The 12,500-nt window shown below is 44.6% G+C and overlaps 1 protein-coding gene across 1 annotated transcript in view; it reads left to right on the top strand.

Moving 5' to 3' along the window:
- Positions 1-12,500, top strand: part of LOC147035044 (otoancorin-like) — a 106,249-nt gene that overhangs the window by 29,088 nt on the left and 64,661 nt on the right. The window contains 3 exon segments of the mRNA XM_085862205.1: positions 1,375-1,553; positions 2,163-2,256; positions 6,663-6,843. Coding sequence (XP_085718331.1) covers positions 1,375-1,553; positions 2,163-2,256; positions 6,663-6,843 — 454 coding nt within the window.

Below are 12,500 nucleotides of genomic sequence, written 5' to 3'. Positions count from 1 at the left end.
AAGTTTGTGATCCCATCTGAGCCAAAGCTTTTGAAGTTTGCCATCTTTGCAAGTTGTTGACTTGTCTTTTCTGCATCATTTATTACTGGGGGCATTTCCTCGAGATGTTGCTTCTTCTCTTCCAAGTTTCGGATCCATTTCGCCTCCTTATTGTGTTCTTTTCAATCTTCATAAATTCCGTTCCAGAACTGTTCCAGTTCATCTTTTTTCAGGAGGGGATGACACATTCCGCTTCCGTTTCCAAAATTCATGATAGAATCTTTTTGGGTTGTTTTCAAACATCTGGCCTTATTTTCTCCTGCTGTTAGCCTCCTCGTAGGTTTTGAAAAAAATTTCCTTGCTGTCATTTCTATTTTGGGTTTGTTTTCAGTCACCATGAACTTTTGAGGTCTTTATCTTCAATTTCATATTTGGTTTCTCTTCATTTTTTGGGATTCTCCTCTCGAGCTTTGGGCTTTGATTTCCTTTTTGGAATTGCTGAATCTGTCCTGGTGCGTGTGCGCGTGCGACTGTGTGCGTGTGTGTGTGTTAAAATTACAAAAAAAAACGACTGAGGCCAATCTCCATCAAATTTTGCTGAAGTTCTGGAGATACACAGGGTCAGGTCATGGACGCAACCCTCCCCCTGCCCCCCCTTCTTTCCCGATGAGTTGCGGTTCTCTCTGTAAGCCAGCCACCATAGCTGGAAGGAGCAGATGTTTCTGGGATTATTGAAATAAGGGAAGTGTTTGTGTGTCTGTCTGTCCTGTCTGTCTGTGTCCGTGTATGTCTGATCGTTATATAATTTAAAATGTTTGGGCCAATCTCGGTAGACGACTTGCAATCTTCGCCTGTGTATGTGGAATAGTACGAGTGGTTTAATCACCGATCCCTGCCCAAGCGAGTGGGTATCGAAACCGTATTTCACTTTAATAAGCAAATTAGGTGATTTGGCCCAACATCGCTGTGCTGCATTCCCGTGTTAAATTTTTTTTGCAGCTTTAAACATACATTTTTATGTTCTTGATGTTTTACACATGTTGCGTCACCCAGTCAGGATCGGATTGGTAAAAACGAGTATCGGTTGGCAGTACTGTATTCAGAGGGCATGGGGGATCTTAAATAAAGGAGGCTTTCGTTTGTGTTTTCGTTAAACCCACTGACGATCATCCAAATATATGGTATTGTTTTTAGGAAGAGTGGGGAACGATAGGAAAGAGAAAATGTAATTTAGGAGTGTGGCAGCAATGAGGAGAAATGTCATGTGATATGAGTTTATTAACGAGAAGGCGATTTGGCGGGGGGGGGGGGTGGTAATGTTGGTCACAAATTCCACCACCTTGTAGGATCCATCATAAACTGATTCCACCTCTGAAATTGTCTTTAAATCAACAGAATAATACGGTGGAGGATACAGAGAACCTTGGCAGACTGGTATGCGAATTGGCTGCGCCAGATGTGGAGAAACTTTCTTCTGAAGCCTTCGAAGTTGCATTGGAACAATTTCAATTCTGCTTGCAGCTCAATGACACACAACAGAAAGCTGTTGCCAGCAAAGCACTGATGGAGTTTGGGTATGGTCCTGACGATTGTCTTTTTCTCATTCTCATTGTATTGTTATACCATGAAATACATTGCATGATAATTTATAAAATGGTTTCTTCTGGAAAATATTGACTTGCTTTCATTGTCCAGAAGGAAAGATGAATGACATTATGTGGAGGCACCACAATCTCACAATTTTGTCACAAAGACAACGTTCAGGCCATTGATGTTTTCTGCAACAGTTGCTTTCGTCAATTACGCAATCACGGTGGCACTGTGTTGATGGCACTGTTCTGTCGTAGAGTTGGGGGAAGCGATGTGTTTTGCAAATGGTGAAGAGATATGAGAAGAATGTACTGGAGGTTGCACCACCTATCCAGCAATCACTCCCTCCACCTATAGTTCCACCATGAAGACTACTCCATCACCGAAACATGAAGCATGAGCCTTAATTGACTTTATGTAACAATACAATTATATATTTGACAAGACTCCACTTAATGTCCAATCTCAACTGTAATTAATTATTTTACGATCCATACAATCGATCAATTGAAAATTCTTGATGTGTGCTGTTGGTAATTCTTCTGATGTACCCTGATTTCTGTTCAAATTAAAAACTTTTCCTTTATTGGCAGGTCTCCTGCCACCTGGAACCCAGAAATTCTACAAAAACTGGGCGTCGTTCTCGCTATGCTCGATGAAGACTCTCTGAGCAAGATACCCAATGAGGCGTGTACATATCATTGTTAATTTGTATTTTCTGCATTGGTATCCAGCTGATGTGATGATTTTAAAACTAAAAGACCCTTCATATAAAGAATGTTCATAAAATTATGTTGAGAGCTTGATTGGCAACAAATAATCTTTAGATTGCCTGTCGTGTCAGCAGAAAAATCAAAAGGGTGATCGTTCATATGATTCAGTTGAAGGATGCAAGCCTCTGGAGCCTCCAGAGATAGTATTCTGTATCAGGCAACCCACTTCTTGTGAGAGTAGAGGAAATGTGAAAGCCAATCGAGGAGAAAACATTGGGCACCTTGTTGTTTGCTGACAATTTGGAAATCAGAACAAGTTGCCAGAAATAATCAAATGCATGGGAGAGGTGTCCAGTTACATTGCCCACGCCTCTTGTTTGGAATTGAGGGCATCGATCCATTGCTGCCATAGAAACGGCACATCCGAGGTGGAATGTCCTGTATTGAAGCCAAATGAGTGATCGGAAATCAGAAAGTTGTTTTTTTTAATACAAATTTTGGGTTCATGAAGATCAGTCAGGTCAGGTCAGGTATGGGAGCATGCTCCAGAGCAGCGTGTCGCTGCGTCCACTTTCCGCCGGTACTCCGGGGGCCTCCGTCTGGCCATCCCCCAGGCAGATGCCAGGCCCATCCCCGTCTCCTTGAGATGCTGATCAACCTGCTGCAACCACGAGACGCGCGGTCGGCCCATTGGCCTCCTCCACTCACGAGGCTCCCTCCTGGAGAGAATCTGGTGAGCAGGATCAGCGTCAGGAATATGAGCCACATGTCCATACAACCGCAGCTGATGCTCACGGACTATGCAGGTAACAAATCTCATTTGAGTCTCTCTCAGCAACCGCTCGTTGGACACAAAGTCCAACCAGCGATAGCCAAGGATTCTCCGAAGAGACCTGGTACCAAAGGAATGAAGTCTCCGTCTCAGATTCCTGGTCAGAGTCCAAGTCTTACATCCATAGAGCAAGACTGGAAGCATCAAGGACCTGAAGAATCGGACTTTCGTCCTCGCGCACAGGTACCGGTAGTGCCACACCCCATGATCCAGTGAATCCATGACTCCTCAGGCCCGACCCAGACGTCTGTTGACCTCTGGCTCACAGCCAGCAGACATGAATATCACTGCCAAGGTAAGTGAATCTCTCTGTGTCCTCAACATCCTTGCCACAAACAGGTACAGACGGGATAGCAACATCCAAGATGTCATTGAAAGCCTGGATCTTAGTTTTGACCCAGGAAACCCGTAATCCCAGCAGCACCGACTCCTCATTCAGCACCTCAAGGGCCCCCAAAAGGATATCTAGAGTCTCCGCAGAGATGACTTCATCATCTCCGAAATCAAGGTCAGAGATCTTGACATTCCCAAACGATGCACCGCAGCTTGATCTCTCCAACATCCTCCGTAAAATCCAGTCCATACAAGTGCTGAAAAGTGTGGGGGCCAGTACACACCCCCGACAAACTCCAGTAACAACTGGAAATAAGTCAGAGATGGCATCACCACATCTCACAGCACTCTCAGTACCAGAGTATAGTTCAGACATCAGATTGATCAGTTTTGGTGGCACCCCACGAAGACCAAGAATCCTTCAGATGGCATCCCAATTCACTGAATCGAACGCTTTACAGAGATCAACATAGGCGGCAAGCAGCCCCTGCCGACACTCTCATTGGTGTAAAGTCTGACTGCTCTGGAAGCTGGTGAACAAGAAGATGGTGGCGAACACTATCAATAATTATCCGAGCGAAGACCTTGCCCAGCACTGAGAGCAGCGTCGCCCCTCGGTAGTTTTTGCAGTCTTGGCGATCACCCTTCCCTTTCCAGAGAGGAACAACAAGGCCCCTCTTACAGTCAGTTGAGATGATGCCTGTTATCCAATCAGAGCACAGAACTGAATTCAATGACACGACTACAGCATTTCCACCAGCCTTGAGAAATTCAGCATGGATGCCGCAGATCCCAGGAGCTTTACCCCCTTTTAACTGGTTCACCGCAGCCTGTGTTTCCTCAAACAAAGGTGGACCACAGTTGATTGGAGGGTCAGCAATAGGGACAGTAACACCCATGAAGCTCGACAGCTGGGGGATCAGCCTGGTACAGCCACTCAAATTAACTGTCCCAGAGGACCTTCACTTCGGACTCCTCTGTCAAGAGCCTACCACCCTCTGCTCTCACTGCAGTACACTGAGGGATTGGCTTGGAGCAATGCAATATGCGAATTCCCCTGCAAGCAGGACGAGAATCACTTGACCACAGGTGATGCTCTACCCCCTCACAGATTCCTTGCACATAGGCCTCCTTGTCCACCCTGAGCGCACATTCAGTTTTATGCCTCAGCTCCCTGAACAGCGCAGCTCTGCCATTCAGCCTGGCCCTGCGACTCTGGTCAATGGTATCCAATGTCCCATTAGAGACAAAATTCTTCTTCGCCCTCCGGTGAGTTCCAAGACATTCACCGGCAACATCAAGGACGGTTATCTTGAAGGCACTCCACAACTCTTCAGGATGTCCCAAAGCAACCAGACCCCCCAAGTGTCCACTCAGCCTGTTCGCAAACTCCTCAGATCCTCAGCTACCCTCTCATGCTTGAGCTTGCCAACATCCATCCTCGGCTGAGATGGTACCATTCTCCTGGATTCAAGCTGCAACTTCAGAGTTGTTACAACAAGCCTGTGGTCAGTATTGAGGAACTGAGCACTCCGGTGGACCCTGTAGTTCTGGCTCATCCTCCAGTGACTATCAATGAGCACATGGTTAATCTCTTTTGTCACACCACCAGCCTTGGAATACCAAGTCCAGTGATGAGCCTGTGGGCGCTGAAACCATGAAGCAGTCACTCTAATTCCATGACCATGACTTCCAGCAAAGTCAAGGAACTTCGTGCTATTTTGGTTCACAGTTCCAGAACCATGGGGACCAACACATGTCTCATAACCATCCCTATTAGTTCCAGTTGATGCATTGAAATCCCCCAAGATGAGAAGAGTATCTCGCCTGAGGCACTGATCAACCACAGACTCAAGCGTGTCATGAAATCCGTCCTTCACTGTGAGATCACTCGCATTCACAGAGACTAGGGAAATGACACCCAGGGAGTGACAAATCCTTCGTCTCATAATTCGATCGTTGACCGGTGTTAAGTCAATTATCGTTGGAGTCAGCTTGTTGGACACAGCTACAGCAACTCCTTGGGCCTACAGCAACCATCACAGTGACCAGACCAATAGTAGTTGTAACCACCCTCCATTATCTCACCACAATCCAGTCTCCGAACCTCAGAGAGTGCTGCAATTCCGATGTCAAAACGCTTGAGCTCAGTTGATAACAGAGACAGGTGATCATCCTAGGAAATTCCATGTGCCCACCCGATGGGACCACGTCATCATGAACCCAAGGAGACAGCAGTCTAGTGGATGACACCTCAGCACCTCCCCGACATACACTACCGCAATCTGACCTGGGAAGATTACCCCGTGGTTTCCCTCCTCCCATGAAAGATTGGGCTTTGCCCCAATCTCGTCGTCCGATGAGCTGCTCTGCGAAGGGCAGCTGCACAATAGGTACTCCCATGGAGTGAGTTTTCATATATTTTTGTGCTTTTCATAAGTTCTGCAGAGTGAAGGGTTTTACAGTAGCCGGAGTGCAAATCCTGCCACCAACCTCCTCCTAAAAAATAACTCAACTGCAGGAGGACATCCGCAGACACAGCTGGGCACGAGATGTGGATGGCCGTTGGCTCACAAGCAGCTCCCCTGCCCTTTGACAGGTTTTGTTTTTCATCCTGCTGGATGTCCATATCACACACCCTCCTCACCAAGAAACATGGTGGGGGAGACAGATTAGTCGCCGACAACCCGATCATGAAACCGGTTAGTACAGGTTTACATGGTGCCTGTGGCAAGTCACTGATGTAATCTGACCTGACAGAGGTCAGGTCAAGGTGACGTAGGGCAAAAAGGCAATGTCGTAACAGTGAGGCAGTGGCGCAACAGACAGACACAACAAGCAAGAGAATAAATGAAAAGGAAAAGGAAAGGAAGAAGAATAGGAACAACTGGAGTTACCTGCAAATAAAGGATTGAGTGGGGTTAACTTGGTTTAAAAAGATCACATGTAGGGATGGAGGTTGACATTAAATGGTGGTATACCACCAACCTGAATCCCTGGTGTGAACAGTGGGATTTAACAGGCTCAGAAAGATGGTTCCAGAAATGGGTAAAACAAGAGTGTAGCTTGACAGTAAGCCTGGATTTTGGAAGTTTAACTTGGTACTGAGTTTCGGAGTTTCACATCCATCATACCATAACTTGAAAGTCTCTCGATTGTTGTTGCCTGATGGTATCTCTATTGTTGAGTCTGCATATCTTCCATCTAACCCACAGGGGGAAACCATGTTCATGCTGAGTGGTTTGCTACATAGGCTCCGTGGAGTGCTAAAGTATACAGCAAGGAAACCACCACCATACAGGCCATTACTCAAGACTACAACACTTGAGAAGAAACTGAGTACTGTAATTAAGGAGCACAGAAAGAACTCACGCATGCGTCGAAGTGCCAACCCCGGTAGGTTACATTCATGGCCTTTCATGCCAGCAAGCAATGGTTTTCTTCAAAATATAATTATTTTTTCATGAATTGACATTGAGCATTGCTGAAATATACATTAATAATTGCATGTTACGAATACCTCACACTTCAAACCAAAAGCCCAACACTTCACACTGTCTTACGGACACTTCAGACCAAATCCTTTTATGTCAGCTGTCTCTAATAACACTGAACAACAAAAAATTTTTACTGGAGATGTGTAAAGTGATTTAGACTAATTTGGGTACGCTGATTTCAAAAATCATAACCGTTTTGCTGTATCACGTCAGGATTTTCAGTAACAGAAATATTCCCATTGCCTAGAAGTCAGGATTTCAATGAAATTTACAAAAATTCATTTATTCATTTATTTCATCATGAATGCTTCAAAATTATAGAAATTACAGAAAAACCCCACTAGAATGTAATTAAAAATGCTTTAGGCATTTGGCTTTGTGTTTGTGCTGCTCTGTGTCAGTTTCACGATGCAGGAACCAGCAGAAATCGCCCATCATGTTCGGGTTGTGCCGCCCTTGGTAAGGCGTCTCCATGAGTGAAATCTCTTGGTGGAATCGCTCGCCGTGCTCGTCCGAGACTGCTCCCAAGTTGTCAGGGAAGAAGTTCAGGTGCTGGTGTAGGAAATGGATTTTCAGGGACATCCTGGAGCCAAGTTTCCTGAAGGACTCCAGCAGCTGCTGCACTATTTCTTCATAGTTGTCCGCACGCTCGTTCCCCAAGAAGTTGTCCGTCACAGCTTTGAAGCTCCTCCACGCTGCCAGCTCTTTGGGGTTTAGAGTTGTCGGAAAAGTTTCGTCCTTCATAATCTGTCGGATTTGCGGTCCAACAAAGACACCAGCCTTGATCTTGGCCTCCGACAAGGTGTTGCCAAACTTTTCCTTGAGGTATAAAAACCCACGCCCATTCAGATCCATTGCCCATACAAAACTTTTCATCAAGCCGAGCTTTATGTGGAGTGGTGGAAGGAAAACCTTGGCTGGGTCGACAAGGGCGACATGCTTCACGTTGTGTCGACCAGGTACATGCTCTTTTCGCTCTTCCCAATCTTTCTTCGTCCAGTGATTCTTGTCGTCTCTGCTATCCCAGAGACAAAGGAAGCACATGTATTTCGTGTAGCCTGACTGCAGCCCTAACAACAGCGCCACCACTTTCAAGTCTCCGCAGATGTGCCAGTTGAAGTCATTGTACTTGATGGAATCAAGCAGCTGCCGCATAGTCTCATAGGTCTCTGTCATGCCGAACGCGTGAGCCAGTGGGACTGATGGTTTCTCGTTGCCATTGTGGAGCAAAACAGCCTTCAAGCTGTTCTTCCCGAGTCGATGAAGAGGCGCCAGTCTGCAGGATCGTGATCACACCCAAGTTCTTTCAACAGACCGTTGATGTCACTGCAGAATGTCATCGTGTCTTCCATCTCAAAGAACTCAGCCATGTCTCTGTGACGTGCTCTGAACAAGGATATCTTGGTGTTAGGTTCAAGTAGATTCCACTGCTGCAGCCTTGATCCAAGCAGCTCTGCCTTCGCCTTTGACAGCGAGAGATCTCTTACAAGATCATTTAAGTCTCCCTGGTTCAGAAGGTGTGATTCTTGAGTGTCGGGTTCAAAAGGTTCATCATCACCATCCTCTTCACCACTGCTTACAGCTATGTTCTGATCAGCTGGAGGTGTTGGAACGGGGTTCTCGTCATCATGAGGCACAGGTTTACGAGCAGAGACGCAGTCAGTGTACTTGATGTGACCTTTATTCTTCTTGTTGAAGCCGGCGATGCTTGTGCAGCAGAAATAACAATCATCATGATGATTCTGTGGCTCACGCCATATCATGGGCACCGCAAATGGCATGCTCGCGCGCTTGCCCACCAACCACTGAGTCAAGGTTGTGTGACAGCTTGTGCAGCAGATGTGTGGTGCCCAGCTCTGTTCTTGGTCCCCCACCTTACACCCGAAGTAGTGAAAGTAGGCGGCCTTCATTTTCACTGCTGTAGATATACTTCGCTGTTGATCTTTTTTGGTATACCGACCACAGACATAACAGAAGTTGTCAGGATGATTGGTACAGGAACGCCTACTCATCTTTATCTGAAAGAAAGAAATATAACACAAGTTAACAACAATTGTACGAAATAGACATGTTAAAGACATATGTAAATTTCATTGAAATCCTGACTTCTAGGCAATGGGAATATTTCTGTTCCTGAAAATCCTGACGTGATACAGCAAAACGGTTATGATTTTTGAAATCAGCGTACCCAAATTAGTCTTAATCACTTTACACATCTCCAGTAAAAAAAAATTTTTGAAATTTGTTGTTCAGTGTAATCGAAGTTTTCAGGTTCTTCTGATCGATTTTATGAATAATTTTGACATGACCATTTTACTTTAAATATCACCCAAATAAAATATTTATTTACATATATTTAAGTGATGTTGTTACCTGGAATGAGGGGGTTATCCAGAGCTAGAATGTGTTGAGTTTTGTATGGTCTGTGTGATCGAATAGATTAGGTTTCCCCCTTGTATTAGGATATTTGTCAGAAGCAATTCAGATTGTAAAACGTGCGCAGAGGAGGTGGCGAGTGTAAACCTTAAAGTAGCATTGAGTAAGGTTGTGTTGTGTTGTGTAAAACCTCCTGTAAGCAGGTGAGGCCAGTTGAAGGATTGTGGCCATTAAATGCAGGATATTGCTATAAATGTGCTTTACTAGATGAAAATGGATGCTTTCAAAGCACCACGAGCAGGCATGGCAGTTCCGTTGCAGCCATGCAAAGGACTGTGGGATAGATGGCCTTGTGTGCTGCCAGGGGAGGTCTTGGATAGGGGGCAAGACGGATGCTATAGTAAGCCGCCATCCCCAACCTGTGGAGTGGCCATTGGGGACCAGCCATGGGTAGTCCCGAGAGGTAATAAAAACTGTAGCACATGCGTGCTCTCTGCTTTGTCGGAGGAGGAAAAAGGACTGCTGTGGAAAGATGCGGACAACACAATCCCCTGCCTCCAGACAGCATCACTCCTGCCATCCTCCCTGCCCCGAGCTGCACTTCACTGTGTACTATGGCAGACTGTATGCCACATTTAGCTCATGCTTGCACAAGTCCTCACATTTTCTGTTCCCCTTTGTTGTGTGAGTCCGATATTTTGGAGCCATTAGGGGCTTATCTATCATTATTTTGTACATAAGTTTGCATTTTCAATCATCCCTTGGTTGAGTCTGTCAACCACTTGGTTCTTCTGCATTTATTTAGTGTCCGGTCTACCTCATCCCCACATTTTTTAACAAAATAATAAATCATTTATCATTATAAGAAATATTTTCCCACCTTTTTCCTCCTGCACGTTACACTGCCAAGTTCAACCTTCATTTGGGTGATTTTTGGGAATGGTAAATAGTAATTTAAAGCAAGCTATCGTCGGCACCATGAACAAATGACAAAATCCTGCCTGGAATACTGCTGAGAAGGCAATGGCAAAGGCAAGCCACCCAGTATAACCCTTGCTCAGGAAGCTGCTTTGGCAGCACTGACACTCTGTGACATATTATGAGGATTATCGCAAAGTTGAACAAATCATGTCAGCATTGTCAATAACATTATCCTATACTGAAAGTCTTTGAACAAAGGTTGCAGTGTTGCAAAGGGAGAGAGAGGGAGAGAGAGAGGAAAGAGGAGAGAGAGGAGGGGGGATTGGAGGAGAGTGAGGAGGGGGGATTGGGGGAGAGAGAGGAGAGGTGGAGAGAAAGAGGGGAGGCAGAGGGAGAGAGAGAGAGAGGAAAGGGGAAAAAGTTTCCTTCTGTATCCATCCTGTCTACCCCATTGTTTGTTGAAGTCTCCCTTTATTTTGTCCTTTAACTCCAGTCTTGGTGTCCCCCATCTCTACTGTTCTTTTTTTTTTTGTTCTGTTGCTTCCTGATCCATTTAGTATTCCAGCACTTCCATGAGCCTTGACTATTTACAAAAAAAGCTGTCCTCGGTTAGCAACCATTGTGCAGGCTTGATGGGCCGAATGGTCTCTTTATGTGTTGAACTTCCTTGGAGGGGAAGTCTTCTATTATATTGCGAAGCATGGTGTTTGTCTGTGCGTTCGCCTGTCTCCCGTTTACGGCCGCCGCTTCCCACACTGCATTTGAAAAGATCAACATTTACTTTTGAAATGACAGGAGAACAGGCACGAATAATGTTCATTCCAAATTTTATTTCACACGCAGGATATTTTACCATTTTTATAGAAAATGAACCTCCGACACCAGATATTGCAACACCAATTCACGGTGGGCGGGATAAATAGCTCAGAGCTTTGGCTCTGAGTGAAACCAAGAATGCAACACAATGAACCTTTTTAAAGTCCATGAAATAATTTAAATTGATAGATTAACTTGAACTTTTCCCATTACTGGAGATGTGTATTTTTCCTTGTTATTCTTAAAGTTAAATAAACATTCAATTTGTACAACGAAATTTAACTATGCATTTCAATAAAATAGATGTAATCAAAGCTTTTCAACTTGCACTCCTCAGGATAAAACTGCATTCATATGAAGAAGAAGCACCAAACTCTCATTTATAAAGTTACTAGACGACCTGTGAACCTGTTGGGTTCCCGTTGTGACCGCGGTTGATGAAAAAAATCATTTCAAGAAGAAAAAAAAACATAGCTCCAGCGAACTATACCGCGGAGGTTGTTTGCATTGATCAAATAATCCCGAAGAGTACTTGACTGAATCGGGAATTGATTTTTTTTAAATTATTTTCGTTGACCGATTTGAACGAAACTTTATACTGCACACCGCAGCAGAATGGTAAGTAAGGTGGCGAAAAAATTTTGCGCTATCGTTTCTTGGCTGTATTTTGGCCTCATAAAAACCACCCAGGCTGTTTAAAAAAATACCATTTTGGCTCTATTTCGGGAACATACATACATACATACATACATACATATATACAAGATGAGAGTTTTAGTAATATATAGAAATGTAATGTCCTCAACGTTGATTGGTTAAGATAAAGAAAGAATGGGATTACCTGATTGGTGGAACCAGAGGGCATCAAGAATAATGAGTATGTGGAAATGAACCATCATGAATAATGATTCGGCGAACATGAATCATCAAAGTACCGGCATTAACATAATGCTAATTAGCTGAGGGCGAGTTGGGAGGTGGGGGGGGTGGTTTTCATGATGACTCAAAGTTGACTCGTAGAGTTGTCACACAGGCAAGCCATCATAGTCAGAATAGATATGAAGTTCAGACAAATTATTTCTGTCTACAAAGAATGTGATTGGTTGAGCTGATGAATGTGGCTTCCATTGCATGAAGGTGAGCTAAACTGCTTCCTCTACTCGGGATTTTAAACCAGCCAATACCATATTGCTCTGCACACTGAGGATTATTCAGTAAATGGTAATCATTTGCAGAGGCACAGGGAATAGTTGTCGTCCTGTGTACATTCTTATAAGTCCGAGTTGGTTGTCTCTGTTCGGATGACTAACCCCATCTGATCCCCAAATGGACGTGTTGTTCAACACGATCCTTCAATATCAAAGATGTGTGGCCCACATACCCAGCATCACACTGGCACTGAAATTTGTCAATGATCTTACTTATATGAGAGGTGGGCAGAAC

The sequence above is a fragment of the Eptatretus burgeri genome, chromosome 1 (assembly GCF_056783735.1).
Source record: "Eptatretus burgeri isolate ZD-2024b chromosome 1, Ebu_testis_v1, whole genome shotgun sequence".
Taxonomy (NCBI): Eukaryota; Metazoa; Chordata; class Myxini; order Myxiniformes; family Myxinidae; genus Eptatretus; species Eptatretus burgeri.
The sequence above is the reverse complement of the archived record's forward strand: the minus strand, read 5'-3'. Positions and strand labels throughout refer to the sequence as shown.